General features: G+C 36.4%; 1 protein-coding gene across 7 annotated transcripts in view; it reads left to right on the top strand.

Moving 5' to 3' along the window:
- Positions 1–25,432, top strand: part of DGKH (diacylglycerol kinase eta) — a 231,013-nt gene extending 205,581 nt beyond the window's left edge. For 5 of the 7 annotated variants that reach the window (XM_053916770.1, XM_053916772.2, XM_053916769.2 and 2 more), the window contains exons 26-31: positions 321–426; positions 1,968–2,060; positions 4,616–4,735; positions 5,074–5,182; positions 6,585–6,715; positions 12,529–25,432. In XM_053916770.1, coding sequence (XP_053772745.1) covers positions 321–426; positions 1,968–2,060; positions 4,616–4,735; positions 5,074–5,182; positions 6,585–6,715; positions 12,529–12,618 — 649 coding nt within the window. In that variant the 3' untranslated portion in view covers positions 12,619–25,432. The remainder of the gene's footprint in view (positions 1–320; positions 427–1,967; positions 2,061–4,615; positions 4,736–5,073; positions 5,183–6,584; positions 6,716–12,528) is intronic. The other 2 variants (XM_053916774.2, XM_053916773.2) reach the window with 1 other exon arrangement.
- Positions 25,433–27,164: the final 1,732 nt, after the last annotated feature.

The raw sequence follows: 27,164 nt of genomic DNA, 5'->3' as shown, positions 1-27,164 counted from the left end.
CCCCCCTCTCACTTTCCAATGATTCTGCAAAATCAAGTGTGACTAAATTTTGTTTTTCCACATAGCACCTCAGTATATTTATCTCTGATTCTAAGCCAACTTTTTATATAAAGATTTCTGGTTTTAGTATTCTTTGTTGTGATGGGGTTTGAATTTTGTAAATCAACCTGTGCCATTCGTAATTGAAGTCAGTTTTTAAAAGTTTCCCTTAATGGGAAACTTTATTTTTTTTTAACCTGTATTTATTTTACCACTTCTATGCTTCAGAACAATCAGCAGTGCTCAAAAAAGTGTTTTGTTTGTTTGGGTTTTTCTTTCAGAATTTGTGATGCCGCCACAATCCACTGTCTTTTGGAGCAAGAACTGGCCCACGCGGTGAATGCCTGCTCCCATGCACTGAACAAAGCCAACCCTCAGTTCCCAGAGGTGAGGAGCTAATGGTAAACCTCATTCCACAGATTTTTATGGTGTTACGTGTATATTTTGATACCATAAAACGTGCACTTTGGAAGAACAGTATATAGTCTAGAATTTGTGGCCAAATTTTTTTTTTCTTCTTTCTGCCATTTTTCTACACCTGCTCTTACATTCTCTTCATGTTTTCTGCTTCATTTTCCATCACTTGTCACCTCACTATCTTCCTTCTACTCTTTCTTCCTATAACTGCTACCATTCCTCCTTATTTCTTCTTTTACCTTTTCCCCTGTACCTAGCTATAGGACAAACCTAGGTATCATGCATTTTATTTATGATATTCATTCATTTTTGAGGTTGTATACTGAAATTATTTTTATTTCATTTTATTTTATTAAATTAATAAATTCAGTAAATTTTTAATGTAGAAATTAAAATTTTGTAGAAGTTAATAGAATGGCTATAACTCCCTTGAAATGTGATACATTATAAAAGGCTATAGTGTATAGAAAACAGATAACATTATTTTATTTTAATAATTCAATTGAAGTTAGCTACATTAATACAAGGGAAACCCAAAAACTGGATTATCTTTTGGAGGGTGGACCCATTGTAGTACAGGCTTGCCCCGCTAGGTGACTGTTCTAGGAACCCATCTGTATTGGTGTACTAGCTGGCATTGTTGTGAGATGCTACATTCAGCCTCAATGAATTTTTTTGAAGACTGTTTCAATGTGTTTGCCCATTTCCTGATGGGTGATTTATTAGCACACCTGCCCGCATCACACTGAGTGTTCAGCAGTTTTCAGCCAAAAACAGCGTGACCCCCGTGCCCCACTCTCCCTATTCACCGATCTCAACCCCAGGCAGCTCTTTTTGTTTCCTCAGATGAAACAAGTCCTCAAAGGGAAACATTTTGCCAATGTGGGAGAGGTGAAACAAAAAATGGAGAAGCACTAAAAAGCATCAAAATCAATGAGTTCAAAAACTGTTTTGAGCGGGGGGGGGGTGGGGGGGGACATCTCAATAGGTGTATTGCATCAAATGGAGGCCACTTTGAAGGTGACTGAAGTTTAAACATGCAAGAATAAATACACAGTTTTTTATAAATAAATTCCAGGGTTTTGGGGGGTTCTCCAGTCATATACAAATGTGCTGGTCCTTTGGGTTATAGTCTAAAAAGTAGTCTGGTTGCAATTATTGAAAAACATGGGTAGAACTAGTTATGATCAGATGATCATAATACCCTTTTAAAACATCATTTTCTTTGACTTAACTTTTTTTCTCGGAATCTGTATATACACTGTTGCCAGCATGTACATACTTATATGTAGGAGATGTGGTCCTGGGAATATTGACTAGAGTCAGTGCATACAAGAATTAGAAGAGTAATTGCACTGATAATCATGACTGTGCAGTTATAATAGAATTTTGGTAGATTTTTAAAAATATTTGTGATGTGAATTTAAATTGGAATAATAAAATTTAAAGTATTTGCTGATGATTAAATCCCAATTTAATACAAAACTACTTGGCTTTGATTTTTTTTCTAGAGTCTTACAAGAGACACTGCCACTGAAATAGCCATCAATGTGAAGGCACTATATAATGAAACAGAATCTTTACTAGTCGGCAGAGTTCCTTTGGTAAGGAAAAGAAATGACTGGTCACATAAGAATGATGTTGGATGTATGGGGTTTACCTTCATTAGGGAGCACAGAAGCAGCCTTCTGGCCCCCAACCTTAGAGCTGTCTTTTCACCTAGCTTTTGCCTTTAATAAAAGAAAAGGCTAAACCTGGGAGTTACGATTCAGGCTAACAGGAGATTTCCCCTCACGTAACACCAACGTGTTTTCAGGCAATCCTGCTGTCCAGTCAGTTTCAAGAGACTTGAAGTTTATAAAATTATAAGATATTCCTCAGTTATCATTAACTCCTTATTGCAGAAAAGTAGAGGAAATCATAGGTTTGTTCTCAAAATTAACATTAAAATATGATTGGTATGATTTTCTAGATTTGCTTAGAAGACAACACTTTCTAGACTCAGAGTTTCAAAAACTAAATTTCAAGAAGTAGCCATATTCCTAGATTAACTCGGATTGGTGCTGGACATCAAGGCCAAGTCTGCATTTGACCACAGTCCGTGGACCTTAAGCTTAAGTGCTAGAAGACCATAGGTGTCCTGTTTGGTTTGTCTTGTCAGCCTCTATTCCCTCTCTGGTTTCAAAGGTTCTAGCATAGTGGGTCTTTTCGCCACCTAGTGTTCAGTTGTGGGTTTTTCACACATGCTGTTGTAGCTATAGAAAGCCTTAATTTTTCTTCCTTGTACAGTGTAACAATTCTGATTAATTGATAGGTGATGCTCTTAAAACATTTCTCTTGACTGTAATTTTATCTCTTGCTTTGGAAAATATACACTTAAATAAAGAAGTCATAGTACCTGCAGCACAGTGAAAAAATGGGAGGTATGTCACATAGTCTGGCTAACTTATAAGTGACTGTAGTTGGAATTTCTGCTGGATTGGCATTCAACAGAGTGCTGCCCTCAGAGCATCCTTTACTCTGAGAAGAGAAACTGAAAGGCTGCATGAAGTACATTGCTCACCTACCTCCAGAGGCAACTGAAATACAGCTTCCTTAATGCAAGAGGTGGCTGCTTCTGCCGTGGCCGTGAAGAGAAACTTGTAGGGAGAAACGTTGGTTATATTTTTTGATAAAACCAGTGGGAATCTTGGCTATTCTTGATACTTCTATTAACCAGACTTTTCGTGCTGCTCTTCTAAAATTAGTCCTATAGGAAATCTACTGAGCCGTGACTTGGGTCCCGGTTTTTGGATAGACGACATGTATTTTTTGTGTTGTTTGAAGTACATTTAAGGTGATTTCTGATTGACAAGGACTGGAAGCCTAACTTATTCTGTGTTTTAGTTCTCTACACCGAAAGTATCCGGGAGTCTTATTTGGTTAATATTTATCAATTATATTATTTTAATATAGAAGGACCCCTCCCCTCCACTTTCAGTGCTTCTGTCATTGTCAGAAAATGGATGTTTGGCTTAAAATGTATACCACTAAATTTCATCAAATTTACCTTTGACAATGTTGATATCACCATGAAGAGTCAGTCATATTTGAGAGCAACTAAGGTTTACTCTTTATTTTGATTCTAGAATGAATGTACAATCACCATTTTATCGATTTTGTAAGAGATGTATTTTTAGACTGAAAGGAAAGTGGTAAATTTTATATGACAGGCTGGAGAATCTCCATGTTTTTAACTACAAGAAATGGTAGATATCTTAAATAACAGAGGGAAAAATATAATGTCCATAATAACAGTAACATTTTCTTTGAACTGTCAGTTTAAAATTCTGTGAATCTACGTGTGGTATTCTACAATTTTAAAGTAATTTGTAAAAATACTGATTAGCTGAAAGAGACCTTAGAAATAATCTGGTCATATTCTACTGTTTATTGAGAAGTAAACTAAGACTTCTGAAATCAACTAACCTTCCATTGGTTGCAAATTAGTAACAAGTCCAGGACCAGAATTCAGCCATCTCCCTTCCAGTTCTTTACACGCTCGTGTTTATTTTGCCTTTTTTCATTTATTGAATTTATAAGTGCTTTCTAATAACTATTTCGAGTGGGGAGATAATAGGTGAGTAGTTAAATTCTTTTTAAAGTTTACAAAACTTCTTCCAGATTACAGGCTAGTTAGGTTGTTGCTTTGCCCCAATTTTCGTCAGCTTTTCATCACAAATTTTTCTGAGATTTGTGACTTTTTCTCCTTAATCTTATTATTTTCATTCTCCAGGAGATTTTTTTGCCAAGCAGTTCCTTTTATATGATGTATTTTTTTACTAATTTTTAAAGTATTATTGTTTGTTTACCTAGTGACCTGTGTAAATCAGAAGGATCTCTGCCACAAATATGAGATTACTCACTAAAGCAGAAGTCACACTAGCTTATATCATGGAAAGGAAGGATAAATCTATCCAGATTTTTTTCAGTGAACCCAGTATAAGATCATTTGTACTTTTTAAATATTTATTTATATCAAAAGCAACTACACAATAACAACAACCTAGCCTAGCCTAATAAGAGATGAAGATATTCATTATCAAATAAAATAATTTATTCTATTTGAGGTTGGGCACTGAGCCTTGTTTTGTTTTCTTTTTAATGTGCTGGTAAATAGCAGCTGGAATCTCCACATGAAGAGCGGGTGTCCAGTGCCTTACACTCTGTGGAAGTGGAGTTACAGAAACTAACAGAGATCCCCTGGCTCTATTATATCTTACACCCGAATGAGGATGAGGTATGTGAAACTCGGCCTGCTTCTCTGTAAGTGCAGACTTTATAATGATGGAATTTGAACTCATCTTTTGTAAGAAACATTCACGGGAAAATAAATTTGGAATATCACTTTCAAATGTACTGTTCATGAACAAACAACAAAGGCTTTTATGTGAACCAGGGTAACTTAGGGGTCAGTACATTTTTAGCAACATATAACGTCGTGAACTTCTTGGAAGAAGTTATCACTTCAACAATGTTTTGTGTTTCTAACCTATACCTGTGTTATCTCTAATATTAAAATGGGTTATTCTTCTCCTACTATCCTGAGAAAACTCTTTTCTTGCTCTACTTGAACAGGAGCCTCCTATGGATTGCACCAAGAGAAACAACAGAAGCACAGTATTTCGTATAGTGCCAAAGTTTAAAAAGGAAAAGGTTCAGAAGCAGAAGACAAGTTCACAGCCTGGTAGGTGGTCCATAATGGTGGGAGCAGAGGGTTGTATAACATTATAGAAAAATAACACTGAAGTGATAGCACTGAGGCGATCAAATGTTCCAGATAATGGGTATCATTGTATAATATTTTGAATGTGCTACATGCCACTATAAAATGGTTAAAGTGGTGACTTCTTTAATGTTCGTTTTACTGCAATTATATTGTACCTGAAATCTGTCCAAATGTCAGAGGAATTAGTAGTTAAGAAACACACAAGAAAAAGAGGTGGTTGCTGATTTGCTGCTCTGTTTAGATGGTCTCTGTCTCGCTCAATAGCAGTTCAAAGCATTGCGCATAACTTGTTTTTCGTCTTCAGAAGTCAACATCTAGATCATTTCGATGCATGGAACATGGAAACTTTCATATATTCCTTTAGCTTGCTAAATGTATTTTCTTCCTGAAGTTCTGTATTTTCTTTCTCCTTTTTTAGGACTTACTACACCATTTCAGCCCCTCAGTAATGGCAGTCTACTGTGACTTGCATTCTCAAGCAGATTAAATTCTGTCTTTGAAATTGTCTTTCTAGTTCGCTTCCCACTCCCTAGAGATTCAGTTTAATGCTGTACTAGTGCCAAAGCACCTGCAAGTCCTGTGTATATGATGGTAGGTGCCTTTCACAATCAAATCAATCTCTAATTTTTCTGAGTTAGCTATCAACTTTTCAAAAGTGACATATAACCTGATTTTTGATAATCATAGAGCAGCTGTTGAATGGCATTTTAAAACCAAACATGGCAAATAAGTAGGCTTTTAAAAGCTAATCAATGCTGAATAAAATGTATAAAAGAATGAGTATAGCTGCTGAGAAATAACAATCCAGTTAATCTCAGAGAGTAGTATTGACCATTGTTAGATGATATTAAATCAATTTAACAGGACATTTATTTTTATAATTATCAATAGTAATAGAATCAATAAAGGTGGCACTTAAAGTCAGCAAAACCTAAAGCAGAAGTTATTGTAAAATTTAGAGTACCCTGTTTTAGATTTTAAATTTTAATTAACATTTGTAGTTAATTAAACTGTAGCCAGTTTCATACATGGTCTTAAGAAAATCATCTGAACTTATTTAGACCTTATACTACTGATCCTAATCATGAGAAATCCATCTTTCCTACATGCTGTGTAGTTTGGGTGGCTTTACAGAGGAAGTTCAGCTGAAGCTAAGGGCACAGGTGCACTGCAGCGAATGTCCTTGTGGTCCTTGTGTTGACCTGCATGGGGGAAAATGGAATTGTGGTTTTGATGAAACACCTTTAACCTTTCCCTTTGCTAGCACTGCCGCTCTGTTTGCATCTTCTTTGGCCAACCTTTGCTTTGTAATGCATTGAGCATGTAGAAATTAAGGGGGTTTTGCTCTTAACTTTGGTAGTTCAGAAATGGGGCACAGAGGAAGTTGCTGCTTGGCTGGATCTGATCAATTTGGGAGAGTACAAAGAAATCTTCATCCGTCATGACATCAGAGGGGCTGAACTTTTGCATCTGGAGAGGCGAGATCTGAAGGTATTTCCTTTGTGCTATCCTTTGCTCTTGAAATTTTCTTGCAAAACAGAATCCTTTTTCCTGTGCCGCTTCTGTTATGTGCTTATAGCTTGGCTGATATTATGCAAACGTGCAGTAATCTAATGTGCATTATCCTGTGGTCTGAATTCCTTGTATGTTTTTTAAACAAGAATGTCTGCAATATTTTCCTGTCAAAATCATTCTCCAGCTATTATAGCTAAAGCTTAGCATGACTTTACTAATTTTTCTGTGCATCCAATGGTATGGCTGTCCCTATGTGCTAATATTTTTAAATGGATGATGTTTCCATCTGCTCATTCTACTAAATTAGCATGAAAGGTGACAATTGTTGCTGAAAATGACTAAAAAATCTAATACAAGGTTAACAACTAAAAAGTAATTCAAAATATCAGTCATCTTTTCTAATATGTGGAACTAGATGATAGATTTATAGCAGTTCTGTGCTTTTGTTGCATTTCTAAATTGATCTTTCAGATATCAGAGGAACAACTAGACCAATAAATTCAAATTTCCTTTCTATGACTTACTGTTAAAATTGTATTATCCTAAAAAATAAATTTATTATTTTCTTTAGTAAATGAAGTAAAAATTATGTCTTGCTTTTGCTAGAAAGCAGCTCAGAGCCTATTTGTCATTTATGATGGAAAAGGAAAATCATTAATTCATGGTCTGCAGCCATTGCTTTTAATTCTTTGGGTGGACACTCAACAGTAGAAATGGCCAAAGTGGCCATTCGGTGTCAGAGTTAGGAGTAGGGTTTCTCATGTTATATTTTCGTAGCATATGCTGCCATATAAAAACTTTCAAGATGCTTAATAAACAAGTGGCAATGCCTTCAGCCTTCACTGGCATGATCTCTTTCCTGTAGACCAAGTTCTAAAATGCTTGATTCAGTAAGTTCCTAACAAATTAATGAAATGTCTATGTCTTTACCTATAAGTATGTTAGATGTTTTGAGCAGATACAGGTTAATGTAAAGTACAGATCTTTAGAATGTAGTTATACAGTTTCAGCACATCAAAGGTGGGCACCATTTATACCCAAACATTTTTAGCCCAGAATAATAATAAAATAATAGATTAATTACCTTAGTTGAGAGACCCAAAACTAGAACCCAGCAAAAGATATTGTTCAAGTTCATAAAGATTGACTTCAAAGCTTGAAATGAATACACAAAAAAAGCGGGTGAATCATTATTTACAACATATTTGTGTAGCTGCTGATATCATCAGCAGGCAGAAATATTTATGGAATAGCTACTGAGTGATATATTTTATGGGAGCTTCCCTAGTTGATATCTGCCCTCTGGAAGCTTACATCTTATTTGCCATGAATAAGCCTACATTTGCGGAAAAGACTGTGTTTGTATATATGTGAATGTTATATATGTGTACATATAAGCACATATAAACATGCAAATACATACACAGCGAGTGAAGCAACTACCTTTAGAATGAAAATAATGGCATACACACATACTAAGTCAAAGTTAGTGTGCTAGGACCTGGCTGGAAAAAAAGACTAAGTAAAAAGTAGATAATAAAGAATTATTTTACTAAACTTTCTCTTTAGCTTTCATGGGACTTTGGTTCTGTCTGTTTTGTTTTTATTTTTAATACAAACAACATTCTTTCCTTTAAAACATTTTTTTTAGAAATTTGTATTGGTGGTCCTTTTAAATTCTTTTAGTTCTAAAATAAGGTGTAGGGAAATGGGAAAAGAAAAATAATTTTACAGAAAGAGCCTTCTAGAACAAAACTGAAAGTAGAGGTTGAGTTCTCCCTCAGTCTCTGTGGTTGTAGCTGTCAGAGAGAGCACACACTTCGAAATAGAGTGTCTTAAGTGTGAAGGATTACCTACTCTATAAATACATTATATCAGTGGTTCACAAGTTTATATTCCCAGTCCTGACCCTGTTTGTGAACTTTAAGATTATGTCACCAATTCTACCTGATATTTGGCTATCACACAGGGATGTCAATCTTAACATGTCCAAAACCAAACTTTTGATCTCCTGTCCCACTCCCATTCTGGCACTTCTCCAGTGCTCTACATCTTAGTAATCACCCCTCTCTCCTTCCAGGTACTTGAGCCAGAGAAACCCAAGGTCATACTTAACACCTTCCTCTTCCTTATCCTTTCCCTCCTAATTCATTGAGCCCTTCACAAAGTCAGGTTGCTTTTTCCTGTCCATGTGCTACTCCGAAGTACTATAACTTCTGCCTGTGTAAGGTTAATGGCTTCCTAACTGGCCCTTCTGCTTCTCTTGCTCTCTCTACCCCATTACCCACATTGCAATCAGAGTGATAATGTTAACATCAGGCATATCACTTTTCTGCCTAAAACCTTTGAGTGGCTTGTTTGTGTTAGGATAACTTACATCTTTGTGAGGCCATCTGGTTCTGCCTGTTTATTCAACTTCCGGGTGGAATTACTGTCCCCCTGCTGGGTTTTACCTTTTGTCTCCCCTGGCCTGATTTCATTTACTTAAAAATAATAAATTGTCTCAATTTCGGAGTGTACCCTCTGGTGGTATGTTTCTCCCCCTGCCCCTTATCCCTCACCTGGCTAACTCTTGCTCAGATCTTGGCTCAGGCGTTACTTCCTTTCACCACAACTACAGATAGCAGTGTGACAGTCTAAAGGTAGCAAAGGGGGAAAATCACACCACAGACGAATACATTGATTGCAGTATTTTTTCTCCTGGAGGAAGGTAGAGAAAACAGGTGGATACCCCCCAAAATGGTAAAGGCACAGTGGTTTTTAGTTGGTTTTTATTTCTTATTTTTTATTTTTTTCCATTTAAAAACTTGTGTATGTGTGGCTAGAATGATAACTACAAAGAATATCCACAAAGCATGCTTCTGTAAAATTAGGGCCTATTCATCCAAAGAAAGCAAAAACCAGTAATAAAGAATATGAAAAAATAAAGTAATATATAACTGGCCTTGGCTGGTGTGACTCGGTAGATTGAGCGCAGGCCTGCAAACCAAGGGGTTACCAGTTTGATTCCCAGTGAGGTCACATGCCTGGGTTGCGGGCTGGGTCCCCAGTAGGGGGCATGTGAGAGGCAACCACACATTAATGTTTCTCTCCCTCTTTTCTCCCTCCCTTACCCTTTCTCTAAAAATAAATAAATAAAATCTTTAAATATATATATACAGATATATACATATATATATAACTGATGTCAGGGCATAACTTTATCACAGCCTAATTTCTCTAAGACATGAAAGTATTGAACTCAAACTAAAGAAAATATAGCTAAGAAGCTGGTGTAACCCAGTGGAAAACTTTCATCTCATTATACTGTAAGAGTAATTTTGAGTAGAGATTACCCCTCCCAAAGAAGTTTATATGACCTCAAATAAAATGTTGAGTGTTAAATGTAACACTTAATTTAAAAATTTTTTTATTATGGTTGACATTCATTATTATTTTGTGTTAGTTTCAGGTGTACAGTGTGATGGTCAAACATACTGCTTCACAAAGTGCCCCCCTTGATCTTTTCAGTGCCCACCTGGCCCCATACATACTTATTACAGTGTTATTGACTATATTTCCTATGCTGTGCTTCACATCACTGTCTCTTTTGTAACCACCAATTTGCACATCTTAATCCCTTCACCTTTTCACCAACCCCCTTCCTTCTATCAACCATCAGTCTGTTCTCTGTGTCTGTGAGTCTGTTTCAGTTTTGTTTGTTCATTTATTTTGTTCTTTTGATTCCATATATGAGTGAAATCATGTGGTATTTTTCTTGCTCTGACTTCACTTAGTGTAATACTTTCTAGGTCCATCCATGCTGATGCAAATGTTAAGATTTCATTCTTTTATATGGCCAAGTAATATTCCATTGTATATATATACCACAGCTTTTTTATTCACTCATCTATTGATGGGCACTTGGATTGCTTCCCCAGATAACTATGTTATCACAAAGTATAAAGAATATTTAATGTTTCACTTGAAGAGTCTGAATATAACTGTAAATGCATTTGTATTTAAAATTGAGGCAGCAGACACTGGTATTATATCTTCCTCTAGGATTTGGCCTTGCTTTTCTTACTTTAACACACACTCAGGAAATGTATAGTAGCCTTAAGACTGATTGTGGATGATCTGTTGTCATATGAGAAAATATTTTTCAGGGTCAGTTAAATATTGTAAAAATTTTACCCTGAAGTCATCTCAAGCTTGAAAAAAGCACTATTTATGGAAAGAGAACTTTCCAGATGATTCAGAGTCTCCAGTAGCACTGTTGCTATAGAATTCAAATTGCTCATAAAGTATTGGGTTGGAGAAAAAGTTTGTGCGGTTTTTCCCATACAATGACTCTACTAGCGCTTAGTTGTCTTTACCTTCATTTGAAACAATTTTGTTAGATTGTGTTGTGACAACTGTCATATCAGCATGCATTTAAAAAGAACATCAAAATTGGTGAATTTTAATATTCAAGGTAGAAAGAGGACATGCAACATTTTCAGCGTATTATGCTTTATTATTTTAAGAAAGGTAAAAATGCAACTGGAACACAAAAAAAGATTTGTGCAGTGTATGGAGAAGGTGCTGTAACTGATTGTGTCAAAAGTGGTTTGCAGAGTTTTTTGGTACTATTGATATTTTGGCCCAATAATTCTTTGCTGTAGGGCTGTGTTATGCACTGGAAGATGTCAGCACCCCTGGCCTCTACTCACTAGAAGCCAATAGCAGGAGATACCCAAATGCTCAAAATATTCAAATCAATGAAGTCATTGGCAAAAATAAAAAATGTGTCTTATATTTTATGGAAAAAACGTAACGGACATTTTGGCCAACCCAATACCTTATAATCCTATTTTCTAGGCTACTTTGGAAGTAGTAATCATTTTACTAATTTTCAAATATTTTAAACTCTGTTTTGTAAAGTTATCCACTGCACATATTATGCCCCTCACCTGTAAAGAAGCTGTTGTGTTTGGAGACCTTCACCCTTTCTGTTAGTTTTTCAAATAGTGAATGTTATGGTTATCTTGGATGGGTTTCATTCATTTCTGCAACAGGAATTTATTTGCCAAGTGCCCGCTACCTGTGCACACTCCAATCGTTATCCATGTCTGAGTTAACTATTGAATTCTTGGTTCTTTATAGAAAGATAGTTCTTTAAGAAACAAGAAGAGTTCTGAGGGAAGGGAGCCAAAAGTGTTTGAGGAAAAGCATCAACCCGCAGATACCTATGCTTAAGAATTTTTTACACTTACACATTACAAAATGTTCAGAATATTTAAATATTCCTCTGAAATCAAAGACTCTTAATGCAACTACAAAGTCATTTGCATTCCAAATGCAGGTAATGGGTACTAGTATCTTCCTCTAGGGTTAGGCCCCACATTCACTTGATGGAGGAAAAGTGCAGGTGCTTTAATTTAAGACTGATTGTGGGTGCCCAGGTGTCGCATGTTTTTTCTCAGGGATCCCAAAAGAACCGGTGTTCTTAAAAAAAGAAGAAAAAAGAGAAACAAATGTAGACTCTTGAAGAACTGCCATAGTATATCATTTATCAGAATGTTACATTTCAGAATTTGTATAGGATGTGATTTTTTTACTGGTTGGTAAAATTTCAATGTCAGGTTATTTTTGTTTTATAAACTTATTTTTCTAGCTTTCACTTTCTGAATCATTGACTATAAACTAAAATAAATGAAGTGGATGCTAATTATAAGTTAAATATTTAACCGCTAATTTTTTCTTGTCAATAAACTTCTTTCTCTTCCTTCTTGCTTTCTTTGTACCTTTTTTCTTTTTCTTTTTAGGACCTGGGGATACTGAAAGTGGGCCATGTGAAGCGAATTCTGCAGGGAATTAAAGAGCTTGGAAGAAGCACTCCCCAGTTTGAGGTGTAATCATATCGGTGCTATTCCTTGGAAGGGAAGTAATTGCTACTTAATACAAAGTTCTTGGAAGCAATTGCCTGTTTTTGTAGTTTTCTGCCTAGATGAGTAAGCACCACTGAAGCACCTTGATGACTTGATATTTTGCTGTGGGTGAAAATTTTGATTTGAGGTATTAGAAAATATTTTTGTGCCAAAAATACATTTCACAGAGCCATTTTCTTATTGTGCAAACCTAATATGTTCAAATTTGCTCGTGTTTGTAAAAAATGGGAAGACTGAGAAAATTGGATTGTCAAAAAGATGGGATTGCAAAATGTTTACTTTTCTTAAAACTGGTCATGTGGAATATTCTTATTGTGCAACCACAAAACAATATATGGCTAAAACCTCTTAGAGCTCATTATTGGAGGCATTGGCTTCTTCCTTAAATTCATGGGTTAGGGGTCTAAGATATATTAAGGTGTGTTTTAAGTGTTAGATCGGTATCACCTCACATTCCTAGTGCTCCGTGGTCAAACAGTATGCTTAAAATCCCTCAAGTACTATGAATGAATGCGAATCTTAACGCACGTTGTTGCTGCCTGAATTGTCTTTTTCTTGCATGTCATATCTAATATTGTTAACTCTCAGTTTTAATGGAATTAATTTATTACTACCTGAGTACCTTTTTGTTAGCTAAAGGCATTTTCTGTTCTTCAGTGTGGACTTTGCATAAATACCCGTATCTAAGAATTTGTGAACATGTGTCTGTCCCATAATCAACAAATGATACACTCTTTTGCAAGCCAGTTTTATGTCCACTTATCATAAGCAGTGGACATACACATTAACAATATTTTCTGAATATTTTCACAAATTACATCTGTTGTCTAACATTAATTATGCTTTCCAAACCTAAATTCCCACATTTGCACTTATTTTCCCATTTCAGTTTAATAATTATTTAATGCTGTGTTTGCATTTATGATATAGGAGACTGTTGACCTCCAGAAATTTCTTCAGTGTCTCAACTGGGATTTGTATACTAGTGACTTACCCACTAGCTCAAGTTACTCCTGACACAAACTGCCTCCCAACAAGAGAAATTTAAATTATTTTAAAGGCCTTTACATTCTTCTTCTTATCTCACCTAATTCTTATATCCTATCGGGTAGATACTATTTTCCTTTTTCTAAACCACTACACTTCAGTGTGGCTCATTAGGAGTCAACATTGCGATTATCAAATCTTTGAAAGTCAAAGGCATGCATTTCAAAAAGTCACACAAATACCTTTAAATAAGCTTTCTTTAGATATTATATACCAAAAGTTAATTGTAATATTTAAAAATCTTCTATATAAAAGAAGTAAACAGGGTACTGTACTGACCCAGTGGTGACAATTTTCATAAAGTAGCCTTCTAGGTAGGTGCTCAATAGACATACATACACATATATACATATACACATAGATATGTATATACACACGTATACATTTATATGTATATTCACACTTAAAATCACAAAATATACTCTCATTGATATTTTCTAGACAACCGTTTGCTGAATGCTTAAAGAGAAGTATTGATAGGAAAGCATTAAAATGAACTACTGTCAGACACAATTAGGTCAAAGGAGTTTAAATATTTGACACTTTATTCTTATTCATAACTTTAGTATTTAACTACTAGTGAAAATCACAAAATTTGGATATCTTAAAAATAAATGAACCTGATGGTTTCCTAACCAAGTATGTGACATATTTTACCTAAGTTGTGAATAAATGGAAATTTTCCAAAGAGAATTATATCAAGTAGCTTAATGGAGTAAAAAGCTCTTTGCTTAAAATTTTAATGTTACCCACACCTAAGAAATCAAAGGTCTTCTTTTCTAGTCCCTTTTTTAGCCCTGTCCCCCACCCCCACAAGGAGTCCTGCTCTTCCCGGCACTTCCCTGTGGAATCAGAATAGGAGATATGTCGCCAGGTTCTCAGAACTCTGCGCAGGTCACAGATCCCTATCCAGCTCTGCCCAAAAAGGTAAGACAGGGCAAGGAGGTGAGGAACATTAGAAAAAAATGAATGAATATAAAAACCTTTATTGATTTTCACTCCCCCAAAATACTGCTTTGCCAATAGAAAAAATTCTCAAGCTATTACATTTTCAGAATGTAAGAGTAAGATGTAAATGATTGGATTTTTTTGTTTGATGTTGGTATTTCATTCATAGATACCATCTCTTACATATACTGTAAAACCTCTGTTAACGGAATCTTTAGTTAGGTAGAATTTTCCTGCAAGTGGCTCTTGGATAAGGGAAATCCTTTAAAATGACCATTTAATTTTTTTTATTTTGCTAAATGAGAGCAAATTTTCTTGCCCACTTTGTCATTTGTGGTTACGTAGGACCCAAACAACTTCACTCAACACCTGTCTGCCAGGGTGGTGCCCTCAGAGCCTCCTTAGGTGCCTGTCAGTATCACAGAGGAACCAGCTTCTCTAATAGATGAGGTTGCAAAAAATAGTGGGAAGAATTTCTCTCCTGGTGCCTGATCACAGCTCTGGGGTGTGCAGGTGAGGCCTCTGTGCCTTGATCCAGCATAAGCTGGGGTGAGTAGCCCAAGCCTGCTCCTGATTGCCAGCTGTCATTGCCACCTTCCAACCTGCTTGGCTGTTCCACATGCAAATAATTTGGGAGGGATGGAGAGGAATCAAAGCCAACACCCACTTCCTTTCGGTCTCCTTTTCCTGAGGAAGAACTTGCTTTTCAAGAAGTAAGGGGACAGAGGCAGGCCTAAATAAAATTTCGGTGTCTATTTAATTTTTCTCTTCTGTGTCTTTCCACTCCATTTCTGAGTTTCTTTTCCACTCCCTGGTTTCACATTTTCCCACATGCCCAGCACAGTGATGGTTGCTAGAATTCTCACTGCTGTATACTACGCTTTCCTCATCAACTGTCCTACTGCAAAATGACTCAGTTCTTCCAACTTAGCACTCACTGGGGGTCATCTAGCAAAGTTTTAGAAATAAAACAATTTAAAGAAACTAATTTTACCATTCGCATTTTATAAAAGACTTGCTAATCTTAAGTGAATTTTACTGGATTACCAGGCATGTCAGACTCATTTTCACCAGGGGCCACATCAGCCTCACAGTTGTCTTCAAAGAGCTGAATGTAATTTTAGGACTGTATTAATGTAACTACTCCTTAACAGTTAAGCAAGGGCTCGGCACTGCCAGCGGGTAGAAACAAGGTGCCGGGCTGCATAAAACAAGGTGGAGGCTGGATTTGGCCTGTGGGCCTTGTGTTTGCCACGTGTGGCACAGACAGTGTGGGGACCATGGTGTGTGTGTGTATATACACACATATATATTGCTGTTACTGAGAAGAGGTGACCGCGAATGTCTAGATCTGTGCTGTCCTGTATCGTAGCCACTAGCCACATGTGGCTGTTTAAATCTAAGTTACTTTATGTAGAAACTGAGTTTTTCAATTGCATTAGCCACATTTCAAGGGCTAAATAACCATAGTGGACAGTACAGATATTGAACATTTACATCATTACAGAAACTATTGGATAACATTGGGCATTGCTACCCAAAATGTGGGCCATGGACCAGCAGCATCCTTATCACCTGGGAACTTAAGAGAAATGCAGATTCTTAGGTTTAGTCCAGACCTAGTGAATCAAGAATTTTAAACAAGATTCATCCGAATGATTTGCACTGGCCTAAATACATTTTATCCCTCCAAGATATTAGGGATCTGAGGTCTTCAAAAGGTCTTTAGAATAGCTCACTCCCCAATCCACTGTTTCATATCGCCTCTCCAGCTAATCCTAGAAATCAGCTAAAACTCAGTTATCACCCTAGCTGAGTTTTCTTCTCAGTCCATATTCCTAATTCCGGTTCTAGATGAGCCCTGCCTACCCAGTGATTACATTTCGGTGGCGAAGGTGGAACACAGGAGACTGGCTAACTACCACAGTTGGCCTTACACCACGTCTTAGTCACTGCCAGTCTACATTCATTCAGTCCACTGCTCACGTGGCGTTCTCATTTGTTCACAACTTAAGTCACAGAAAATGTGTCAGAAGAATATGCACTGAGATAAGTAAGACTGGGTCAGTCTCTGACACCTTGCACATTTTCACTTTCTCTTATGGTTAGATTATCCTGCTGACATCATTCATGCTTGAGGACACAGCAGCACATTAAATGAATCATTAGGCGTGAAAACTCAAAAGATTGCCAGTAAAGTGAGACGTGTCGTTAAAGCCCTCAAAGACGGCATGTTTGCTAGACTAAATGTTTTTCTTACGCTAATTTAATCTTCATTTTCAGATAGCTAATAATTTCTTAAAATAATGTCTGAAAAATACTATATTATATTCTTGACCCTCAAAATACAAATTATTTAATTCTATAGTAGGACCTTTCCCTATGACTTAAACTGTCAATAGTCCTTCACTTAATCTTTTATATAATTTACCAAAACATTGCTTCCTAGAGAATCTTTAGCTAATTTTTGTGAATGAAAAGGTCACTACTTTAATCTTAATGAAAGTCATTTTTAACAGGAATTGAGGAAAGAAATATTCAGGCAAAGCCATGACTTAAAAAATTATAATGGGAACTTGACACATTGTTCTAAAGCAAGTTATCTATCATCTCCAACTGGGCTAACAACATATTGAACTTTTGTGTTAATGCAGATGTGAATTATTTAAGGATGTAGCTTTTCATTAAGCTATAAAAGTATTACCTCTCTCAACCTTGGTATCTAGTGTTTCTCCTGTGCTCTCTTCCCCCCAGAAAATAAACTCCAGAAAACTGCATTTTTCAGATGGAATTTGGGTAAAACAGTGGGTTTAGAGATTCATGATACAAGTGGCAGTTTTAAAACGCAAGTCCTTTAAATCAGCTGAGAAGAGTGAAAAGTAAAGATTCCTCAAATGCTATAAGGCAATTGGATAGCCTCCCCACGCCTCTCCATCTCTGCTCACCACCCCCTGCCAGTCCAGTGTGGCCTGGGGCTGGCCCGTCCCTGCTGTGGCATCTCCCTGGTGGCTTTTGTGTAGCTGTCTCTCTGTCAGGGTAATATGTTGCCTTTGCAATAGGATGCATTCCTAAAGAAATAGCCAAAACTTTAGAAAGGCAATGATTATTGGTTTTATACTAAGCAAAGCACTAATTTTTAATCTTTCTTGATGTTTTCTCTTTACTATTTTCTCTAGGTTTTGTTTAGAGATATTTCTGTTAGAATAAAAAACTGTAAAGGTTTATTATTACCAAGAACAGTGAGATAAAAGACAGCTGGACTGTACCTGTTTGTATACTTCTTTCTGTTATTTCCAGGAAAAGAAGTTTAACAGTAACTGAGACTGCATTAAACTCAGTAATGTTGTTTTAGAAATCACATTACTAATATAGGTAAACAGATTAATTTCCTTTATGTAAGTAAGATACTCTATTTACATATATTTATATTCTCTCTTTTTATGCACTTCCAAGTTTTAATTGGAAAAATAGAAGACAAACCATTACTTAAAAGTTCTAAAAACTTTGCATAAAGTATTTTATTTTAGCTACAAGTTATTCATTTCATAGGAATTTATTAATAGTCTGGGTATTTCATAGGAACTGCATTTCAAGAATAACTTAGCCAAACTTAAAGGAATGTAGGGTTACTTTTAAATGTATGAAAATAAGTTTTATACTCAGTTAATTATGCCATTGAAGTAGGATAATGAGGTTAGATGTACAAGCTAAAAAAGAAAAAGAATATATTTTGTGGTCCTTTCTATTTGATTGCACTATTGTTTACCACAAAACTTAGCCATGTCTATTTCTATATTCTAAGTATTAAATTGATATACAACTACTATTTCTTACAGTTCTGGTAACTGGTAACATGTTGTAAAAGGTTTTGCTATTGTAACATTCCCAGTTTTGTGAGTTATATATTGTATATTAAGATGACTAATAAATTGAAGTAATATATTTGACTAGAGCTGGGAAATATAATTATTTTCAAATCTTTAAATAAGTTGTATCAAAATTTTTTTCCACTTGAGATAAAATTCTCACTTTTATGTTAAAGTGTCTATTTATACAACAGATTTCTCCTTTTACTGGTTTTATTAATTTTCATATTAAATTTTGTCTTATCTTTTTGTACCCAGATAATTAGGTCATGCTGGTTATTCAAACTGCCAAAATGTACTTTGGTTTGCTGGACTTGTAGCAGACAAAATATTTAATAACAAACTAGCTTTGTATATTTTGTGGCTTTGGGGCAAGAATTTTACCTTTGAGTCTCTAAGGGAGGCAGTGCTGTTACCAGCAAAGTCAACAATAGACAGTATTATTTGTAATCATCAGTAGAAGGTTTTCACAAGTTGTATAAATCAGTGCATTTATTTATTATGTTGTGAAATGTAATCTTTATACAAAATGCATATTCTAGCTCTTTTCTTGTTACTGCTCTTGCTTAGAGTATAATAGCTCTGTTGATGATTTACTTGCATACTTGAAATACTCATTTCTGTCAAACAGATGCCCAGTTTTTTTCCATATTAAAAAAAAGTATTCTCTACTATCATAGGTAACTAAATAGTAATAGGGACTGTGCTAAAAATAATTATCATGGTTAAAATAAATGTGGAAAAAGCAAAAAGCCAAAATGAAATCACCACTATTAAGGATTTAATGTAGCCAAGGAATTCATTGTGCTGTTTTTTGCCGATATGTATATAGTTTATCTTCAAATCAGAACTTCTTTTCTATTGTAAATTTTCAATTTTTGTTGTACTGTAAACGAGATCTCAGTGATTATACTGCCAGTATGACATTCAAATGCACATTAAGAATCTTGAACCCCAAATTAGCACATACCTCCAGTGGCTAGCTCCAGGTTCCAGGGTGTATATTTCTAACACATAATTGCATTTAATCTGGGCTACTTTACAAATAGTAACCATGGTGACTAATAGTTTGTTTCTGTCAATTAAGTCAATGGGATTTTAATTGAGTTCTGAATTATTTTGGTTTAAAAGTAGTCTATTCAACTGTTTCAAAAACAATATCTAAAACATAATGGCTCAACATAACACACAGAATAAAATCACGTTTTCAAGAAAATAAAACTGTTCTGACTAAATGTGGGGCAGTATTGTATACCAAAGAGATCACTTTAGCAAGCCCTAAATTCAACTGTTTTATAGTATAAGCAGTAGATGAATTATAAACTATTTAAAAACTATAATAAGAGATCCAGAATTAATTTACTTTAATTTTAAAGACAGTTTAATATTAACTTTACTGTTACACAAGCAATTATTGAAGGCAGGAAAAAAGAAAATGTGAGAAACATCATATGGGTATTAAAAGAAATGAGGCTTGAGTTCTTTTGGAAAGACTTGGAAATAAATAGTTTGAATATAGATAGCTTTCACCATATATTATAGAAGCACAAAACCTTTGAGGGTAGGCACAATGTCACAATCACTACCCAAAATGTCACCCTGCTGAAGCCTCTTGAGACTCTGTCTGCATTTTTCCCAAATAACCAGTAGAATTCAGGGGGCCCATTTCACTGTTGAAATTTAGAAGCCATTGAAGCAAGTAGTTTGGATGACCTACTAATCATTTTTATTTCCTACATAAGGCAGATAATGTCTGCTTCCTCCACTTAGTGATTGGTTGGTAGAGGGAGAGCCTGTCAGAAGGGCTTCACTAGTCCCTGGAGAAGAACTCTGATAAATACAGATCGGATCATACCATTCAGACAAAGGAGATCTTCATGAACCTGACTTAAAATTTTTAGCAAGGATAGATTTTCCTTTCATTCGAAACAAAAAAAAATTATTAACATTTATAATTACTACACATAGCTGAATTCTGTGATTCTGGAAACAGGAATATGGTTTAGGTGTACTGAGTTCCATAACTGACTTTGGTGGTCGCTCACGGTGTCCTTTCTAAAACTACATGCCTCAGTTTCCCCAATTAGAGATGGCACACAATATTATCAATTATAAGTACTTGGGAATTTTTCTTTGGCAAAAAATTACATAAGTGTGAATCATACCTAAATTTACCATTTCTTTCCCACTGTCATTTAAGACATAAAGAAAGCTTCCAAGACTATAGCTTGAAAATTAAAATTCCAAATTAATATCCCTTGATGTTCAGTTTAAAAATAAGAGTGAAGTAACATTAGTACTGTCTGTATCAGAGTAGGTTATGGGTATTTTCATCTGTGCACTACAGGCTCATATTACTCATTTTAGGATCATCTAAAAACTCACCTCTGAAATCTCCAGAAATTTAGTAGTATTTTTTTCTGTACCTATTCCAACCATTTTACAGCAGTGAATATTTTTTAAATTAAGACCTTCGTGTTTTCTAATATTAATTCTCTAAAGAGGAAAATGTTTCTTCCTCTTCCTCTTGTTTTTTGGAGGGGGGAGCTTTATTTAAATCAGTCATTAAAAAAATGGATCACAGGACTCCCTGACCTTGTCGTATCCTGTGATGTCATTTACTCTTTATACTAAGTGACTGCTGAATGGTTTCCTCGCTGCTTGATCCCAAGCATGGATCATTGGCTACATTTTCTGCCTGTGGATTGGTACTCTCTAATGCAAAGTACCTTCCAAACTTCTGTAAAGAGACTAAACTAGCGATTTCCTTAATTACTGCCATAATGAAAACCTTAGTACAATTAAGGGAAATAAATTAGAATAACCTAGTTAAAACCATTAAATACACATTAGAGGAAATGAATATTGCTTTTATTTTTGCCTGACATTTGAATTCAGTCACTATTTGATCCTTGGCTTAAGGTTTCTTTGCAAAATCAGGTGTTTATTATAGCATAATGTGATAACTTGGAGCTCCCGTAAAAGTGTGAAAGCTATACGACATAAAGGAAAAGACTGAATCGGAACTTATTCACATGGCTTTTGATGTCTTAATAACACAAGTTAGTTTTTTTAAGTATTTATTTTATTCTCATTTGAGAGGGAAGGGAGAGAGAGAAACAGTGTAAAGCAGAAACATTGATCTGTTGCCTCCTGAATGTACCCCAACAGGGAATCAAACCCACAACCTAGACATGTGCCCTGACCAGGAATTGATCTGTTGACCTTTCGGTTTGTGGGTTGACGCCCAACCAAGTGAGCCACCCCAACCAGGGCACAACTTATCATAATGACAGATCTCTAATTGATAATTCCAGCATGATCTGGTATAGTGACAGGAAGAAATCACTTTTTCTGGGAATTTGTTTCCCACAATGACCTGATACACAGTTGACCTTAGTATAATTAAAGTTATGATTTTTTAGAGCCTGCCCTATTTACAGATTTTAATTGTGCAATACATTTTAATATGCATAAGGTTGAGGATGGAAAAATTGCAAACTTCAGCAGTTCTTTTTGTTCTTCTCATTTTACTTGAAAAGCTTTCACAAAGCTTTGAAGAGATGACACAGTTTTCATAGCAACATTATATGGTTATATCCTTCTGCCAAGAAACTCATAAACTAAAATATGGAACAAAACAAATGCTTAATTCTAATCTTGGTCTTGGATTGTATAAACAAAAGCATTTTATATCTCAAAGTTTTTTCAGTATTTATGCTGTTGCATATTTCATTTTTTGTCCATTTTAAAATTGAATCTGCATGTTATGTTCTATTTTTAATTCGTTGCAGTAAAGTGATAATTCTATTGCTTTTATTAGTACAAACTCACCATTTTTCTATCCTGTGCCTTTCTGGTTTTCAGAAACCAGTTTTCCTACCTTCATTCCCCACCTCTAGTCCATCTTCCTCATTGTTGACACAGTGGTCTTTCTGAAACACAAATTTACCTTGCATGCTTTGTTATAAGTTCTTAAATACACTCTCCTTACAGCATGGCAGCCTAACAGTTTAGCATGATGCATAAGGATCTCTGTGACCCTGACTTTTTAGCGTCCTTTTTAGCGTCCTCACCCCACCATTTTTTCACCTTTTTTTTGAAGCTTCCTCACCCACCATTTCCTGTAGAGATCTTTTGTAATTCCGGAATTTGGAACTATTCACAACTTAGTGCCTTGGCATAATCACATACCATAGGCTAAGTCATGCAAGACTCAGTTCAAATTCCCCAAACCAGTTTCAGCATTTCATCCATGCTCCATAGAATCTTGAAACTTTTTCTGTTAAAATAACATCACATTTCAACAATTTTATGTATTATATATTCCTGCCTCCCCCATTAACCTCTCTTTTTTGTAGTCTCACTGTCTAGCCAGCACATGATAGGACTTTAAAAGTGTTTTTGAGTGAAGGAAGTAAAGAACCCCAACTTTTCTACAGTTTTGTATTTTCACAAATGTAAACGTAGACTTCTCTGAGAGTCCACATGAGGTATGTGTATTCATGAGCACACATATACTCTAGGAAACCAACAGAAGATAAAAAGCAGGAAAGAGCCATTGCTTTATGAAGGATACTCATCTGTTAGCTGTTTATCAGAAATATTTACCAAATCTGAATTCTTGTTTCTAAATTATGAGACTTATCAAATGTCACATAACTGACAAACTCTTATTTGTACTCCATACATATGCCATAAAGATTGTCGTTGTACTTTGTAGACATTCGGTGTATTCGATCTACAGAAACACGTGCACTGATCACCTACACAAACTAATGGGACTTCAGAAAGAATTAAAACAGTAATCAGCTGAAATTCTCTTAAAAATAATATTCAGCCAGAGATTTTTGTGAAATCACACTGAATTTGTGTGATTTCAGGTTTGTAGCTAATAACTTGTTTGATTTTTTTATGATGCAAGTATAAGAAAGATTGTGACTTTTACCCCCTATAGTTTTATAAAGACTAAAATCTATTATCTGTGTTCTACATGTTCATATTATTCATTTTAGGAGAGACTAAAACCTCACTTCTAAAATCTTCAAAAACTTATTACTACTTCTTCTATACGCACTCCAAACAACCAAGGGTCTGTTTCCCTCTTGTGATTCTGTAAAGTCTTTCAACAATGTCCTCAAATCATGGTTAAGATTAACGCAAAAAGGTCTATCAAGTTAATAATTTCTAAAATTAAATAGCCCCAAATGCTGTGATTAAATGCCCTCTCCCTTCACCCACTTAATAGCCATTTTTCTACCTGCTCTATTCTTGACACCTCATTAGATGCTGGGGATACAACTAAAGTAACACATAATTCTTGTCTGGTAGGGCTTGTTTGTTTTCATAATTACTTTTCTATAGTCCACTTAAAAAATTAGGAGGGTATCTTTTTAAAGCAAATATTTCTCAGAGTTTTTCAGAGAAGTGGTCTCCTTCCACACCAAAAAACTAACAAATCTTGTGTCATAAGGAAGTAATCCCATTTCTGTGTCTACAGTTTTTGTATCTTCAGGAGAACCACAAGTACCTTTGCCCATCATTTGCCAAGTGTAGCTTTCATCAAACCTGTGGAGCCTCGTTTACACAGTCGTAGGTGCTGTGTGTGACCCAGGAGACTAACAGATTTGTAGAGCACGAGTTAAATTTCAAGTCCATTTTAGAAAGGCATGTGTCCCTATGAATGACACATACACCAAAATGTATGAGGTAGGCCTTGTGAACCACAGCAGAGGGGGAGCACTGTAAAGTAATGCTTCCTGGTAGAGATGTTTCCACCTCAATTACTTTTATTGGAGAGCAGGGAGTAATATTTTAACAGGTAGCATACTTATCTAGGCACATAGTGAAATACTGGTAATACTGGTGTGCCGCAATGCACTGACATACAGGTGAGATAAAACAAAAATATTTGAGTTATAAAAAATGCACTTCTGAATATTTATTGATGATTAGGCAATAGGGTTCCTTTACGAGAAGGAAAAAACTGCCCTTTATTGTCCATAAGTATGAAAAAAACCTTACTTGTATGTATATTTACATTTTGGTAGGCACATTTTGAAGTCACCATTTCCCGTCAGCATAAAGTATTAACCATTTCTATGTTCTCTAACAAAAGAAAACTCTTAGTTTGTTGGATGTTATAAAAGTCCATAAAAGAGGGAAGCTCAGAAGGCTAGACACTTGACCCTTTTGCTAAAGATACTTGGTAACTGTTTGCCTTATATTTATCTTATCAAAATCATAACAGTAGAGTTCCTTTTGACCCTTACATTGGAAGAGATAGTTTTACTTTAACCTCTTCTATATTATTTATAGTTAAGAGTTTACTACATTTCGGTAGTCTGTTTTGAAATTATACTGTATCTAAAAGATGCAGATCACATCTATTTATTACACAGTGGGCTCTGTTTGCTGCAGAAAAGAGTGAAACTTTTCACTGCTTAGCACACTTGCCAGTGAAATATACCTGACAGAGCAGAGGTTATAACTTTGGCTCTAATTACTTTTAATAATGGCAAGAAAACGTGAGTTTTGTTTGTTTACATGCTGTTTACAATGGCATAATTTTTAAATATATAAAACAATTGAGATATTTATTGCATACTATTTTAAAGATGTCTTATGTGTTTTCACCTTTGGAATATATTGTTACAGTTCCTTATACCGATAATTAGGGTGGCTTTGTTAATAATGTAGCTAGCAATTTTTATGACTACTAAGTGACCAGTTTTCCGTGCCTTTTATTGTGGGATGCATGATTATGTATTTATTGTACGGAAGTCACTGATGTGTGTATTTTTGTACTTGGCGGAGAGTAATGGTTGATCTCCATGTACATGATGATGAGAGATGCCTTTCTCAAAGGGCGCTGCCTTGAGATTGTCCTTCTCCAATAAAAAGAATGCATTTGGACAATGTGCAAAGTCTGTATTCTTTCTGGTGAGAAATATTATATTAAACTGTTTTTGTTGAGATAATTGTAGATTCACACACAGTTGCAAGAAATAGTGCTGAGAGAGAGCTTGTGCACCCTTCACCCATTCTCCATTTTGAAAACCTATAGTACAATATCCTGACCAGGTTCATGACATTGACGCGGAGAGGGTGCTGAACAGTCCTCTCTCCACAAAGACCCACAACAAGGGTCCCTCCTGTGCCCTCTTACAGCCACACCTACTTCCCTCTCCCCAACTCCTAATCTATCTTCACTTATGTAAGTTTCTCATTTTAAGAATGTTTTATTAACATTAAAAGCAGCAGAAAAATTTAAAAAGCAGGATTGTTACCACTCCGTGGAGAGTGGGGCAGCCTCCTGCCCCGGGGGGATAGTTGAGCGAATGGAAGACTTTTAGCTTGAAAAGAGAAAAATCGGGAGAGGAGTGAGGGTAAACGTAGAGTTGAGGTTGGACATTGAGAATTGCCTTCAAATATTTGTGGGACTGTCATGGAGAAATGGGTTTGCATTAGTTCTAAATGAGTGAAATTGACAGGAAAACCTGCCAAATCTAAAGATGCACTGGGCCGTCCCTTAGAATGGGTCCCTTTGAGAGCAGTTCAAACAGGCTGAGGGAATGTGAACTCTGTGTGGGAAGAACATTTTTTCACCTGTGTATTCCAGTGTATGAAACAGTGCTTGGCACATGGTATGTGCACAATATCTATTGACTAAATCAGAAGTAATTCAGGCATCAGATCAAAAGACAATGGCACCTTGTCACCTTGGGGTCCCTTTAAATCCTACATTTGGAACAGAAGATGGCGGCAAGATAGGTGGGAGCAGAGTCCACTTCCCCTCAACGCCAGTGAAATACCTAGCTGATCTGAGGAGCAGAGCGAACAGCCAGCGGTATTCCAGCATATATGAAGATCGAAGACCAAAGATACAGGACACCGAAAGATCAGACGGTAAGAAGAGTGCTTAAGGACAATAAGATCCCCGGGATGCGCACAGGGAGGAGGGCGACTGAAGCCCCCGCCGGGCGCAGGGTCTGCTGCAGGATTCGTGGGAGAGAGCCAGGCTGGGCAGTGTGAGCAGCCAGGTGCTTGTTTGGACCAGGGGGGCTTGAATAGGAAGAATTTTTCAAAAAGGAAAAGAAAATAGAGGCACGTAGTAGCTAGTTAGAGAACTCTCCGCAGCAGCCGCAGCCTCTGGTGCCCCTCCCCCCTCAGCCCCTGGACTGTGAACTCAGAAAAGCAGCCCCGGCACTCACCTGAAGCCCGGCTGGCACGCGCCTAGGGGCCCACACCTGAAACCCTGGGTGAGCGTGAGCCCTGATAAGCAGCCCAGCTGCCTGAGCACCAGTCCCAAAGTGCTCCAGTGGGTGCGTACCCCACAGTGGCCTGGGGCCCACACCTGAAACCCCGGTGGGTGGGCGCCCTGATAAGCGCCCAGCCGCCTGGGAGCACAGACAAAAAGCTCCTGGGTGAGCGCGCAACTAGATCAGTGGCTGGCTGCCCCCACGCACAGACCCACAGCAGGGGATTGGCAACCAACCGAAATCCAAAGCGGAGATCAGCCACACAACCCCATCAACGGCCTGGCTGCCTGCAGGCGACCACAGCCAAAAAAAGCACTGGTTCTGAAAACTCCTACGTAGCCCCGGTGTACAGAACTCTGCAGGGCCTACTGGCTCTCTAGGAGGAAGGCAG

Source organism: Desmodus rotundus, chromosome 13, assembly GCF_022682495.2.
Source record: "Desmodus rotundus isolate HL8 chromosome 13, HLdesRot8A.1, whole genome shotgun sequence".
Taxonomy (NCBI): Eukaryota; Metazoa; Chordata; class Mammalia; order Chiroptera; family Phyllostomidae; genus Desmodus; species Desmodus rotundus.
Note: the sequence above shows the minus strand (reverse complement) of the source record. Positions and strands in the feature narration are given on the sequence as shown.